The 13299-nt window shown below is 35.5% G+C and overlaps 1 protein-coding gene across 5 annotated transcripts in view; it reads left to right on the forward strand.

Moving 5' to 3' along the window:
• Window positions 1-13299, forward strand: part of KIF20B (kinesin family member 20B) — an 80645-nt gene that overhangs the window by 64676 nt on the left and 2670 nt on the right. For 3 of the 5 annotated variants that reach the window (XM_038578168.1, XM_038578171.1, XM_038578169.1), the window contains 6 exons: window positions 2791-2967; window positions 4945-5055; window positions 7417-7614; window positions 8416-8472; window positions 9762-9863; window positions 10274-10424. In XM_038578168.1, coding sequence (XP_038434096.1) covers window positions 2791-2967; window positions 4945-5055; window positions 7417-7614; window positions 8416-8472; window positions 9762-9863; window positions 10274-10424 — 796 coding nt within the window. The remainder of the gene's footprint in view (window positions 1-2790; window positions 2968-4944; window positions 5056-7416; window positions 7615-8415; window positions 8473-9761; window positions 9864-10273; window positions 10425-13299) is intronic. The other 2 variants (XM_038578170.1, XM_038578172.1) reach the window with 1 other exon arrangement.

The raw sequence follows: 13299 nt of genomic DNA on the forward strand, positions 1-13299 counted from the left end.
GTATTGACTCTATTTGTCATATGCTAATCATGTAAGATTAATAACTAGTCATTACTGCTCTGCAGTGGCAATATATTTCATGTGCCAACTCTATGTGATTGAAGGTACCTTCAGAAAGTGGTGGGTTGAGTGGGATTCTGATGCTGCATTTGTCTTAACAGGAAAGATTGCTACTAGTTCTCTGCTCCTGTCCCACAGCCCATCCTACCTTCCTAGGCAATAGTAAGAGGCAAGAAGTGGGATCAAAACTGTTGGCTTTCAGTTACTCTAGTTCTAAACCAGAAATAGAGCTATTTTTTTTTCCCGGTGATCCCTCTGGTAGCAATGCTAGCAAGTAAACTTAATCTAATTGTTTTGTTTTTCTTTTAAAGGTACAGAGAGCATGTCAGAGAGGCAGGGAGGGAGACAGGGACAAAGGGAGACAGAATCCTAAGCAGGTGCCACACCCAGTGAGGAGCCCCATGCGGGGCTCCATCTCATGACCTGAGCCAAAATCTAAAGTTGGAAGCTTAACTGACTGAGCTACCCACGTGTCCCCAAGCTTAAGTTTTTAATCCTAGTGAAAGCTAGCTTCCTTCTTTCTCTCCCATATATTTCTTTGCAGTCATACCTAGGATGTGTGCGTTTGCCATAATAAGCTATAAATTGTTAATTTTTAAAATTGCCACATGTAATACAGTAAATAAACAAAACAAGCAATACATTGTTCGATGAACTGTGGTAAAGTCAGGATCCAGTAAAGTACCACCCATTTCAAGAGATAGAACATTACCAGCCTCCCAGGGGGCTCCTCTTGTTTCTTTCCCAGTGGTAATAATTATTCTTTTAATGTTGTGCTTTAGTTTTAGCCAGTTTTGAATTTTAAGTAAATGAAATTGTAAAGGGTACATTTGTTTGTACCTGGTTTCTTTCAGCATTATGTTAGAATTTTTTTTTTTTTAATTTTTTTTATTATGTTAGAATTAATTATGTTACATGTAGCTGCAATTAGTCCATTTTCATTGCTGACTATTGCAGTGTACGAATATATTGTGGCCTGTTCATTTTAATGCTGAAGATACATGAATTATTTTGTTTTGAGCTATTATGAATAAATTATCTTATAAACATTTTTACTCATTTCTCTTAGTCACATGTACATGCATTTCTGTTGTGTATTTGACCAGGAATAGAATGTGGGATGATAGGGTATTCGTGTGTGGAATTCTGATAGAATGTCACATTAGTTTTCAGAGTAGTTGTACCTATTTATACTATAGTATTGAAGTTGCTGTACATTCTCACAAACATAGGGTGTTGTCATTTTTTTTATGGTTTCAGTGTGTTTGTCCCTGAGTACTAATGAGGTTGAAGATTATAGGGCCCCTTGCCTTTTTCCTGTTGGCCTGTACAAATGCATACTGTACAATTGCATTTTCTAGTTGATATGTAGGAGTTTCTTATACTTTCTGGGGAGGAGCCCTGTGTCATGTGTTTTAAGTACCTTTTTTCGGTCTCTAGTTTACTTTTTATTCTCTTAATGTCTTTTTATGAATTTAAGTTCTTAAATTTATCTTAGTTCATTTTTCTAAAAGTCTTTTCCTTTATTAAACCCCAAAGACATGAAGATGTTCTCTTACACTGTTTTCTGTTTAGGTTTTACCTTTCATATTTTGATTTTAATATTGAGTTTTGTATTGGAGTGAATTAGGCATAGTCTTACTATTTTTATTAAAGTTATTATTTTATTAAAATAGTCTTACTATTTTTCTCTTAATGTGGAATACCAATTTTCCTGATAGTATTTAATGGAAAAAAAAAAAAACCCTTTCTTCCCACTGTTCTACTACTTTTGTTCAAGGATTAATTTTTTTATGTGATATGAGATTAGGTTTTGAGTTCATTTTTTTTCTTTTTCCCATTTGGCTATTGCTCCAGCATCTTTTATTGAAAGACTGCCCTTTTCCCCATTGAATTGCTTTGGTGTTACTGTAGAATGTCAGTTGATCACACACTTGTGGACACTTTTCTGTTCTGATCTCTGTTCATACCAGTATCATACTGTCTTTATTATAGTAGGATTGACACAAGAGTGTGTTTGTTCCTACTTTGTTCTTTGTTTTCAAAATGATTTTGACTATCTAAATCATTTGCATTTTCATGTAAGTTTTACAGTGAACCTTACCCATTTCCACACACACCCACACCCACACCCACTCTTGCCTGCCTGGATTTTGATTGAAATTGTTTTGACTCTATAGATCTATTTAGGGAAAACTGACATCGTAACAATACCGAGTCTTTTGATCATTGAGCACAAATTATTTCTCCATTTATTGAAGTATTTTTCTTTTCTTTTAGCAGTGTTTTGCTGCTTTGCGTGTTTAGATCTTAACTCATATTTTCTTTAATTCACTACAATTTCATGGTTTTTGAACTTATTGAAAATGATATTTTAAATTTTTGTTACTCTATTTGTTGCTATTAGTTTTGTCACTTGCTTTACTGTAATTTTACCCTCTCATTTCCAAAATATTGGGAGGAATGCTAGTATTAGTTTATTTATTTATGCTAGTATTAGTTTAAAAGCCATAATTATTTATGAAAGAAGTAACCAATAAGCTGATTTTTGGAATGAGGTGGGATAGGGTTAAATACATCATGTGGACATTACATTTATAAGGACATAAACACATTTATTATGTGTTTTGATTTACAAGTAAGTATTTTATCTAGCCTTAACTATGTAATTTGTTACATGCCTTATTCACCTTTATATACCTTATAACATTTTCTTTATTTTCTGGCTAGGAAATACTTACAGCACAACTGGCAGAGAAAGATGATAATCTTCAGAAGTGGCGAGAAGAACGGGATCAACTGGTCGCAGCTTTAGAAGTACAGTTGAAGGAACTGATCTCCAGTAATAGACAGAAAGATAATGAAATTGAAGAATTAAAAAAGATCACATTGGAGCCTTCTGAAACCGTGAGTAGAATCTTGTTCTTTCAGTGCCTTTTTTTTAATTGAACATAGGAATTTAAAAAAATTATTTAATTGATGAACTCTAAGAGGTTAAAAAAGTAAGTTTCAAAAGATCGTAGAGGAATCAGAGTTTGAAAAATTATTTGGTATTTCAAGTTTTCATAGTTTATCCTTATGATCAATTTGCCAGTGACCAACTGAGAAGTAGTACTTTCTCAAATATTTTGGTCAGATCTTCTAGATAGAAAATAAATTTGTGATTTAGTCCCTTATCTACCTTTAAGATGTGTAAAAGTGATTCAACCTGAACTCTTGGTAATATTTCAATACTTGGACCCACCCTAAGTTTAATACAAAAGTATAAATTGTTTTGAAAATAAACACCTGGTGAGACCCTCAGGAATTATTTTTGTAATGTTTCATTGGAGCTGGGAACTCTGCATAGAGAGGGGATTGCAGTTCACAGATAGCTACATCCCAGTGAAATTGGATCAGGGTACATTTGAGAGTGGTCTTTCTAGAATAAATGATCTATGCTTAAAAATCTACTGCCTCCAGACAATAGGAAAATAAATGTATGTGCTTGTCACAACAAATCTTCTAAGAGGAAGATTGCCTTTTTTTAAAACAAAAAAGAGGCAGTAAGTAGCATGCAGTATAAATAGCACAGACTAGAAACCTAGGAAAAAATGAGGTGTCTGTTGCTGTCATTGTGGTTTTGGGATCTTTGGAAAATTACTTATTATATCTGAACTTCTCTAAAACAGAGAGATAGTATGTCTTCCCAATAGAGTTGTGAAAATAAACTGAGATCGTTTGTAAAACAATTAGCACAGTTTTTACCACAGTGGAAGTCAATATATGTTAGTTGCTTTCCATGATGGATTCAGTGGAACCTTTTGTATTTGGGTAGGTGACACGAGAAGTATATTTGACTTCTGCTTTTGATGGCAGTGGTGAGAAGACTCATGGTGGAATTTATCGAGTTTAAAAATGTAATCTGATACTTCTTTATAGATCTCTTAAATAGGGTATGGGAGTTGGCTCCTGGGTGGTTCATTTGGTTAAGCATCTGCCTTTGGCTCAGGTCATGACTCCAGGGTCCTGGGATCAAGCCCAACATCAGGCTTCCTGCTCAGCAGGGAGTCTGCTTCTCCCTCTCCCTCTGCCTGCCTCTCCTCCTTCTTGTGCTGTCAATAAATATAATTTTTTTAAAAAAAGGGAGGATATAGGAATAGAGCATACCCTATGACAGAAAAAGGGATGAGGTATGCAGTAAGAAAAGGTTTAGTTATCAATATGGTCTTTTCTACTCTTATATTATAGTTGCATTCTTAAGACTCCTTTAATTTTTCAAAATGGTGTATCAAAGCTGTTGTTGGGGTCCAACACTTCCAACTTAATACAGACCTTGGCCATGTCATTAATATCTCTAGGTTTGTTTCCTCATCTAGAAAGAAGGAATAATGATTCTTGCCAAATCTAGCTGGGAGAGTTGCAATGAAAGTAAGATGAGAAAATATATATAAAACCTTGAAAATTGAAAATAATCTTTCAGATTTCTCTTTTGATCAGGCCTAGAGGCGGTAAGTTTCCCAGCCTTTCCTAAATTTCTAAGGATGAAAGAGAAGAGAAAGTGTTTCATTATTTTTATGATATAATCCACCCAAATCTTGAGGTTTTTTTTTAAAGATTTTATTTATTTATTAATGAGAGACACAGAGAGAAAGAGAGAGCGGCAGAGACACAGGCAGAGGGAGAAGCAGGCTCCATGCAGGGAGCCCAACGTGGGACTCGATCCCAGGTCTCCAGGATCAGGCTCTGGGCTGAAGGCAGCGCTAAACCGCTGAGCCACCTGGGCTGCCCCAGATCTTGAGTTTCTATTCTTTTTTTTTTTTTGAGTTTCTATTCTTTAGGTGAAGTGTTTTAATATATTTCTGGTAATAATGGCTTGTTGTTTTAATATTTTTTTTTATTTAGGAAGAACAAAATGTGGATATCAAGCCTACACATATGAGTTCAGTGGATCCTGGCAGAGTTGAAACTGAACCTCAGCCAACAAACTTTGAAATTTCTGGGAATGAAGTAGAGGTGGGCACTGTCTACTTTTTTACCCTCTTTACCAGTGACCATTAATTAATAAATAATACTTGAAAGTTTAATCAATTGTTACAAGTACCTTGCTGTGCAATTAGCTATATGGGTTTTTGGCTGTGGGAAGGAAAATCTAAAGGCTTTTGAGAAGTGAAATTCTTTTAGAAGATTAGATTCTCAAATGATACTGATTTCTCAAAATGCTACTTATTGCAAACAACAGATCTGTTAATATAAATAAACTTGGTGGTCAGAAATAGGAAATCCTACAAAAGATAAAACATGGATGATAAAAAATGGATCTTATGAGAGGTCCTTTTAGTAAGCATTCTATTCAGTGGTGGGTTATTTGTTTTTGTTTTTTTTTTTTTAATTGTACCCATTTAATAACTTGAGCACCAAATCTCAGTAACTCACAGTGAGTTTCCTTAATTTGCAGTGGGCATGGGCTTCTGTGAATCACTTTGGTTAATAGACATATTCTTAAATTACATATGAAATAGATAAACATTCTATGGCACTTAATGTTTTGAAGACAAAATTTTTTTGCATTTATTTTTTAAACACATTTATTGGGGAGCTTTCAGAGTTTGTTGGAAACCTTGCTAAATACTGGGAATACAACCGTAAGACATGATTGCCATCCTTAAGGAGTAAAGAATCTAGTAAGACAGGTACTTGTTTCACTTTATCTTATGGGCTAAGAATCATGAAGAGAGTGCTAAGAAGGAACATTTCCTGTGGGAGGATATGATGAATTTTGCCTGAGTAGTTGTGGATGTGGATTAGAGAAGGTAACATCATACTGGGTCTTGAAGGTGAATAGAATTTTGCAAAGCTATGGTTGGAAAGAGAAGGGCATTTTATTTTATTTTATTTTATTATTTATTTCTTCTTCTTCTTCTTCTTCTTCTTCTTCTTCTTCTTCTTCTTCTTCTTCTTCTTCTTCTTCTTTCTTCTTCTTTCTTCTTCTTTCTTCTTCTTTCTTCTTTCTTCTTTTATAAGATTTTATTTTTTTATCCATGAGAGACAGAGAGAGGCAGAAACACAGGCAGAGGGAGAAGCAGGCTCCATGCGGGAAGCCTGATGTGGGACTCGATCCTGGGACTCTGGGATCATGTCCTGAGCCAAAGGCAGATTCTCAACCGCTGAGCCACCCAGGTGTTCCAAGAAGGGCATTTTAATTTGGGGAAATAGCATGAGCCATTTCTTTTCTCTTGCCCTTTCTTTGATAGTTTTTGGTGGAATTTCAGATAATTAGCATTGACCTTAGAGATCGAGACAGATCATATAATTTAAAGAAAAGTTTGGAGTTGATTCATAAACAAGATGAATCTTGATTGCAAAGGCAGTTATATATGGAACATTTCTTTCTCTATAAATTTATATATGCTGGGCAGCCCTGGTGGCTCAGCGGTTTAGCACCGCCTTCAGCCCAGAGCCTGATCCTGGAGACCTGGGATGGAGTCCCACGTCAGGCTCCCTGCATGGAGCCTGCTTCTCCCTCTGCCGGTGTCTCTGCTTCTCTCTCTCTCTTTCTCTCATGAATAAATAAATAAAAATCTAAAAAAAAAATTTATATATGCTATCCTAAAACCTCTTGATTCCAATTCTTATTAGGAATTCCAGCAGTTATTATATATTATGCAGTTTTGGAGAATGGTTTTATTATCCTATTTTGTATATTTTTCTTGCCTTTGTGAAGTTGATATGCTCTATTGGGCTTAAAGTCTAAAATGATTCATTCATCTGTGTAGCTGATAGTTGAATCTGAGAGCTCAGCTGGAGCTTTATGTGGCCTTTCCCTGTGGCCTGGGCTTCTCACAGCACAGTGGCTGGATTCTGAGATGAAGCATTTTGAAGGGGGAGTGTCCTGAAAGTAACATTTTAAAGAGGACAGGGTGGAAGTTACAAGGCTTCTTAAAATGAAGCCTCACAATGATGTTATTTCCATTATGTCCTGTTGGCCATGCAAGTCGTTAAGGATAGCCCAGATTCAAGGAAGGGGAATGAGACTCCATTAAAACTCCTAGACTCTTTCCTAGGAGATTTCTGATTTAATAGGTTTGTGGTAGGGCCCAAGAATCTTTAAATAAACAAATTGTCTGAATTCTTATGATCATACAAGTTTGGGAAATACTAATCTCTGTTTCCTTGGATTTTAACATACCATGTATAAATTGGAGAGGGTAGATGGTAACTCCCTCTCTCTGTCCTTGCTGTGGTAAATTTGACCCAGCACATTTTTAATCTTCTTCCATTCATTATCTCTGATAGGTGATTACAAGAGTTAATTCTTTGTGATCATGAGTTCATATTCTGCAAATGAGATTTTTTTTCTTTTTAATTCTGTTATAGGATGGCTCTGTAGTCCTGGACTCCTGTGAAGTGTCAACAGAAAATAATCAAACTACTCGATTTCCAAAACCTGAGTTAGAGATTCAATTTACACCTTTACGGCCAAACAAAATGGCAGTGAAACACCCTGGTTGCACCTTACCTGTGACAGTTAAGATTTCCAAGGCCCGGAAGAGGAAGAGTAATGAAATGGAGGGGGTAAGCACTTAACTAATGAATGAATTTAACAAGCAAACCTTAAGCTCAGTTATTATATACAGTTAAATTTTTATACTGCCCTTCTCTTCATAAGCACTGCCTTTGGAGACCAAAATCATAACTTGTGACATATTTTATGTTCCTTATGAATATTATTGTAGTCTAATAGTCCTCAAACAAAAAGCTTATGGTTATTAAAATACATGGCTTATCTCTTTTTTTCATTGAAGCTGCAATAGATCAAGTGATGGTGGATTTCACTGGAGAGCTATTTGAATATACCAGCCCTGTTCAAACTTAGTGACTTTCCCTCCAGTGGAAGAGAAAAGGGTTGACAAAGAAATTAGAGAAGCCGAATGTCTAACTTGCTTGAGTATAATCTTTGTTATTTAACTAAAATCTTAGGTCTCTAAGGTCATAGTAGGGTTTATAAGAGAGACTTTATCAGCTGGCATATTAAAATTTGGACCTCTATCTAGTGGTAGGATAAAAGCTCTTTACTACTTCATACTGTAGTTCTCTGATTATAGAGTTACCACACCTTCTGCTATATCGTAGCCAAGTATGTTTGGCTGGGCACATAAACTTTCTCTTCCTTAGTTTTCTCCTTTTGGAAATAAAAGATTAGCGATAATATGTTTAAAATGCTTATTAGCTTTTGTTCCACATGTGGTGGATACATAGTAAATGGTAATATTTATTTTAAAAATGTAACTTGTTTCAAATTTAAAACTATAAACTCTCTAGCACAATAACTTTTTCTTCAACCTTTTTTTTTTTTTTTTTTAAACCTATTTAAAGAGTAGTATGTTTTCAAGCTGGTGGAAGAGTAGAAATACTCCTGAGGCTCTCTGTCAGGTAATAAATTTGCTGAATGAATATTATTTAGCATCTTCCTCGCTACCTAGAATACCGTTAGTGATTGTTTTGTAGAGCTTTAGTTAAATTTTATTCAATATTTATTTAATTTATATTTATTAAATTTTAGGTAACATTAAAATAGTAGGTATTTTAAATTTCATTATGATCTATGTTGAGTTTTCCTTGATTCGTTTGTTCAAGGGAAAAGGAAAAAATTGGTTGTGTACTCAGAGGGTTAAAACAATAATTTTTTTCATTTTACTTTTGTTATATACTCCCCATGTGTTTTTCCAGAATAGATACACAGATTGGTATAGGTAAATCATGCAGGAACTTAAGGTTTTTTTTCTGATTTAGCTCTTTACTGCTCTTATAAATGGGGTGTTGTAAGGTCCTCACGAAAACCATTTATGTAGTGCTATATATTCTAATCTAGTGAAGACTCTAGAGAACTCTATCTTGCACACCTCACGTATGATGGAGTTACTATTCTTCATTTGTTTTCCATTGATTACCATCTGTCTTTCCCCTTTCAGGAAGTCTGCTGCTTATTACCCTTATGACTTCTACTTTGTAACTTGAATTCCAAGGTTCAGTCATGATCTTTTCTTTGCTTCTCTTCTTGCCTTTTTTTTTTATGCTTATAATCTTTGATTATAACTCGTACAACTAGGATTTGTACGAGTTTGATTCAGCTAGAATACTACAAGAGACTTTGTCCTAAGAGAGGTTATGTGGGAGAAAGAAAAGTAGTGTCATGCCTATTTAGGGAAGATAGATTATATTTCTTGGTATTAGCATTTTGCCTGTGGTTATACTGAAGATTTTTACTTGTTCTTATTCTGTTTTGTTTTTGATGCTGCCAGATTTCAATTAGAGTTCTTAAACATAAATACTCTGCATGATTTGGGAGTAGGGAAAGTGTAGGTATATTGCTATATTTTAGAAACGGAGTTCAAATAAAAGATGTTATCCCTTCTACAATATTTTTATTTAGCTTATGTAATTTCATCATTTATGATGTATGTGAAAAATTCATACCTTCAGTCATGTTGCAATATATGTGTGTATTAAATCCTCATCCTGGCCTCTACCACTGGTTTGCCAGTAAATACCATCCCCCCAGCAATGACAACACAAAATATCTTCAGACATTGTCAGTGTCTTCTGGGGAGACACTTAACTCACCCCTGGTTAAGAACCATCATCTTTTTTTTTTTTTTTTTGAGCCTAGAGAAGAAAATATTGTCAAGAAATTAACCAGTACTGAAATGCATTAATTTTAGGACTTGGTGAAATGTGAAAATAAGAAGAATGCTACACCCAGATCTAACTTGAAGTCTCCTGATTCTGAGCATAGAAAGTCTTCTGTCAAAAAGGAAAAAAAGGTTTGTCTTTTAATGTGTTCAGAATTGACCATTTTCTTAACTTGCATTTATAAAGTAGAATTAAAAATAAAGGTGTTAAAGTTGATCATTAATTACTCAGAAATCCAGTTTTGTCCAGTTATATAACTCATTTATCTTCCATTTCTTATTCATCTAATTAGGCTTAGAATATAACCTTAAGCATTTGGCCAGCAGCAGGCCCTTTGATACTTGAGTCAGCACTCTGCCTGTCACACCCATTTTACCATTCTTTGGTTCATTCCTCTACTCTTCATATACTTAATCTTAAGTTCCCTGCCTGCAAATGTTCAGTCATGAACATGTCTTGCGTCTTTAATTCAGCTGTAGTTATAGCTATTTCTTTCTAACATTTCTGATCAACAGCAGCAAAAAATGTTTATTTTTTTTAGGTTTCCACACGTCCATCATCTAAGAAAACATACTCTTTACGGAGTCAGGCATCCACAGTTAGTACAAACATGGCCACTAAGATAAAAGAAGGAACGCTACAGAAATTTGGAGACTTCTTACAACATTCTCCAACAATTCTTCAATCCAAAGGTTTGCAGAAAACTGAATGACCTTTTATGTTAAATATAGGTTGTTTTCTAATATCTGATTAGTGTGTAAGCTCAACAACAGTGCTTACCATAGTTTGAATAGACATTGTCCTCTATTGAGTACTGTGGGAGGATGTATGAGAGGATGACATGCTTAGATGTTTTCTGGAGTGGAGGAGGGAGAACAATATGTTGGTACAGTTGACCTTTGAACAACACAGGTTTTCACTGCACAGGTCCACTTATATGTGGATGTTTTTTGTTTTGGCTTTGTTTTTTGTTTTCTTTTTAAAGGTGGGGGTAGAGGGAGAGGGAGAGAGAGAATCCTAAGCAGGCTCCATGTCCAGTACAGAGCCCGACAGGGGAGCTCAGTCTCACAACCATGAGATCATGACCTGAGCCAAAATCAAGATTCAAACCACCTAACTGACTGAGCTATCCAGGCACCCCGTGGATATTTTTTGATAAGTATATTATTGTAAATGTACTTTTTCTTACTTATGATTTTCTTAACATTTTGTTTTCTCTAGTTTATTGTTAGAATATAATATATAATACAACCGAATGTGTGTTAATCAGTAAGAGTTCTGATCAACAGTAGGCTCTTAGTAGTCAAGTTTTTGGAGAGTCAAAAGTTGTACTTGGATTTTTGACATTATGGGAGGTCAGCATCCCAAAGCTCTGTGTTGTCCAAGGGTCAGCTTAATTCATCCAGAGCAGCCTGCTTAATGTAGTTACAGGGATCCAAGCAAAGTGCTATGGTAGTATTGGAGGGAAGAGAGTTATTTTGATTCAGAGGGTAAGAGAAAATTTGATAATTTTTGAATAGATGGGATTAACTCTTGGGTATTGAAATGCTGGCAGGATTACACCCTCTAGAGGTAATCACTGTATTATGGTATACATATGGTATAGTATTTATTTCTGTGCATTGACAAACATTATCCATTCATATATGTCAAAGATATATATTCTATAAATATTTATTGAGTTTAATTGCTTAATGCTTTTTTCTTTATAACATTAGCCATGTTAATTATGTATAAATGTATATACACATACTAAGATATATACTTTTTCTGTACACATTTACATAAACACAGATGATCCTCCTCCTGATAAATTGTCAGGTCAGTAATAGGCCACACCAGTGGCCTTAATGTCTCAGTGATATTTTTTCATTGTTCCCCTACACCCATAGAAACACCTAATATTTTATCCATTAGTGCTAAGACCACATGACCACTGAAAATTCAGCTTCTGAAAATCCTGGTTGCAAAGATATGTCATCATCAAAAGGAATGTAATGTGTTATCACTTAAAATTATGAACTACCTATTGTGTGCCATTGTTTTCTTTGAAAACTTAAAATATTTCAAGGTGCTCCTGTGAGTTGGCTGTAGTATGTCTTAGTGCACAGCTTGGGAACTTTGGATTTAATCACACCACATTTTTTAAAAAAAATGTACATTTTTAAAAGTTATGATTAAGCTAAGCAGAGAAGATATCTGGAGGGACAAACAGCGAACTGTTAAATGTCTAAATGTGGAGAGGCAGGAGTTATTATTTTAGATTCTTACGTATTTTATTTAAATTATATTGATGAGCACTTACATAGCAAAAGAAAATTGGTTTTCAAGGAAAGGGAAGTACCCATATGGTAATTAACTCCCATGCTTGGTTGACTCAGCTCTTTAACAGTTTCCCTACCTGTACACCTGGGGTATGTGTGTGTGTGTTTTAAGTTTATTTATTTAATCTCTATACTCAACATGGGGCTTGAGATCAAGAGTCACATGCTAGTATGATGGGGCCAGCCAGGTGCCCTTTAAGTGAGGATTTTAAAAATTTATTTCTAGGAGTAGAAGATACCCTTACTTTGGATTATAACTATACTGTATCTATTGTTGATCACTTGGAAATGTAAGGAAAAAATAGAAATTAATTTTTAAAATTCTGTACTTGATAACTATTATTATTCCATTCCTTTGTTCACTGGCTTCCCACCTTTTCCCACTTGTCTGTCTCCTGTCCATCCAGTTAATGGACGCCAGAGTGATCTTTTCAAAGTACAAATTGAATTATTTAAGCTATAATTTTTGTTTTCTTTTCTTTTCCACCACAGTATGAGCCTCACAAGTGCAACATGTCTGTGTAGTTCACATCCTCAGCTCTTGGTATAGCGGCTGACACATTGTAGTAAAGAGTTTGGTAGCAACAGGCCAAAATCCTATGTGTGATTGCTTTTTTTTTTCTTTTTAGCCTGACCATAGACAGTTACAAAGACTTTACCTGTTAGGCCTCGTGGTGAAAGCTGCCCTCCCCACATCCGAGTGTAGCCTCTGAAGGGAGTTACAGTTGAGGACTCAGGACCCTGGCCATCAATGCCCTTATACATATCTGCAGTCCTAGCCAAGGTCCCATCATTCAGAGCCTCTTTACTGGGGGCCTTCAGCAGAGAAATTCCTCAGGCACTGCTGCCTAGGACCTTCCTATGACAGGCAAGGGGAGGAAACCTTGACTTTCTCCACTCTGACTTAACTTTTACACGCTTAGCTCTTCCTTCTGGCCTCCAGCCTCGAGGCCCATTAAACTGCAAGTACAAGAGCTTTTTGTACAGTACTGCCTTGGCAGTGAGGTGACCCTCCTTTTCTGTGCTGATCTTCCTGACCTAGACCACACCTGGCGAAAGATGGGAAGTGGGGTGGGAGTTGACACATTCTCAGGTTGTGCCTCTTGCTTATTCTATTGCAGTAAGTGGTTAAAAGCTAAAGTGTTACTTTTATTTTGGCTTATTGACTTAACTGGCTACTCTGACATCTGGCAGCCCAACTTAATCTTGGACAAGTAGATTTTCAGTTTAGCATATTTCCTTC

Source organism: Canis lupus, chromosome 28 (genome assembly GCF_011100685.1).
Source record: "Canis lupus familiaris isolate Mischka breed German Shepherd chromosome 28, alternate assembly UU_Cfam_GSD_1.0, whole genome shotgun sequence".
Classification (NCBI taxonomy): Eukaryota; Metazoa; Chordata; class Mammalia; order Carnivora; family Canidae; genus Canis; species Canis lupus.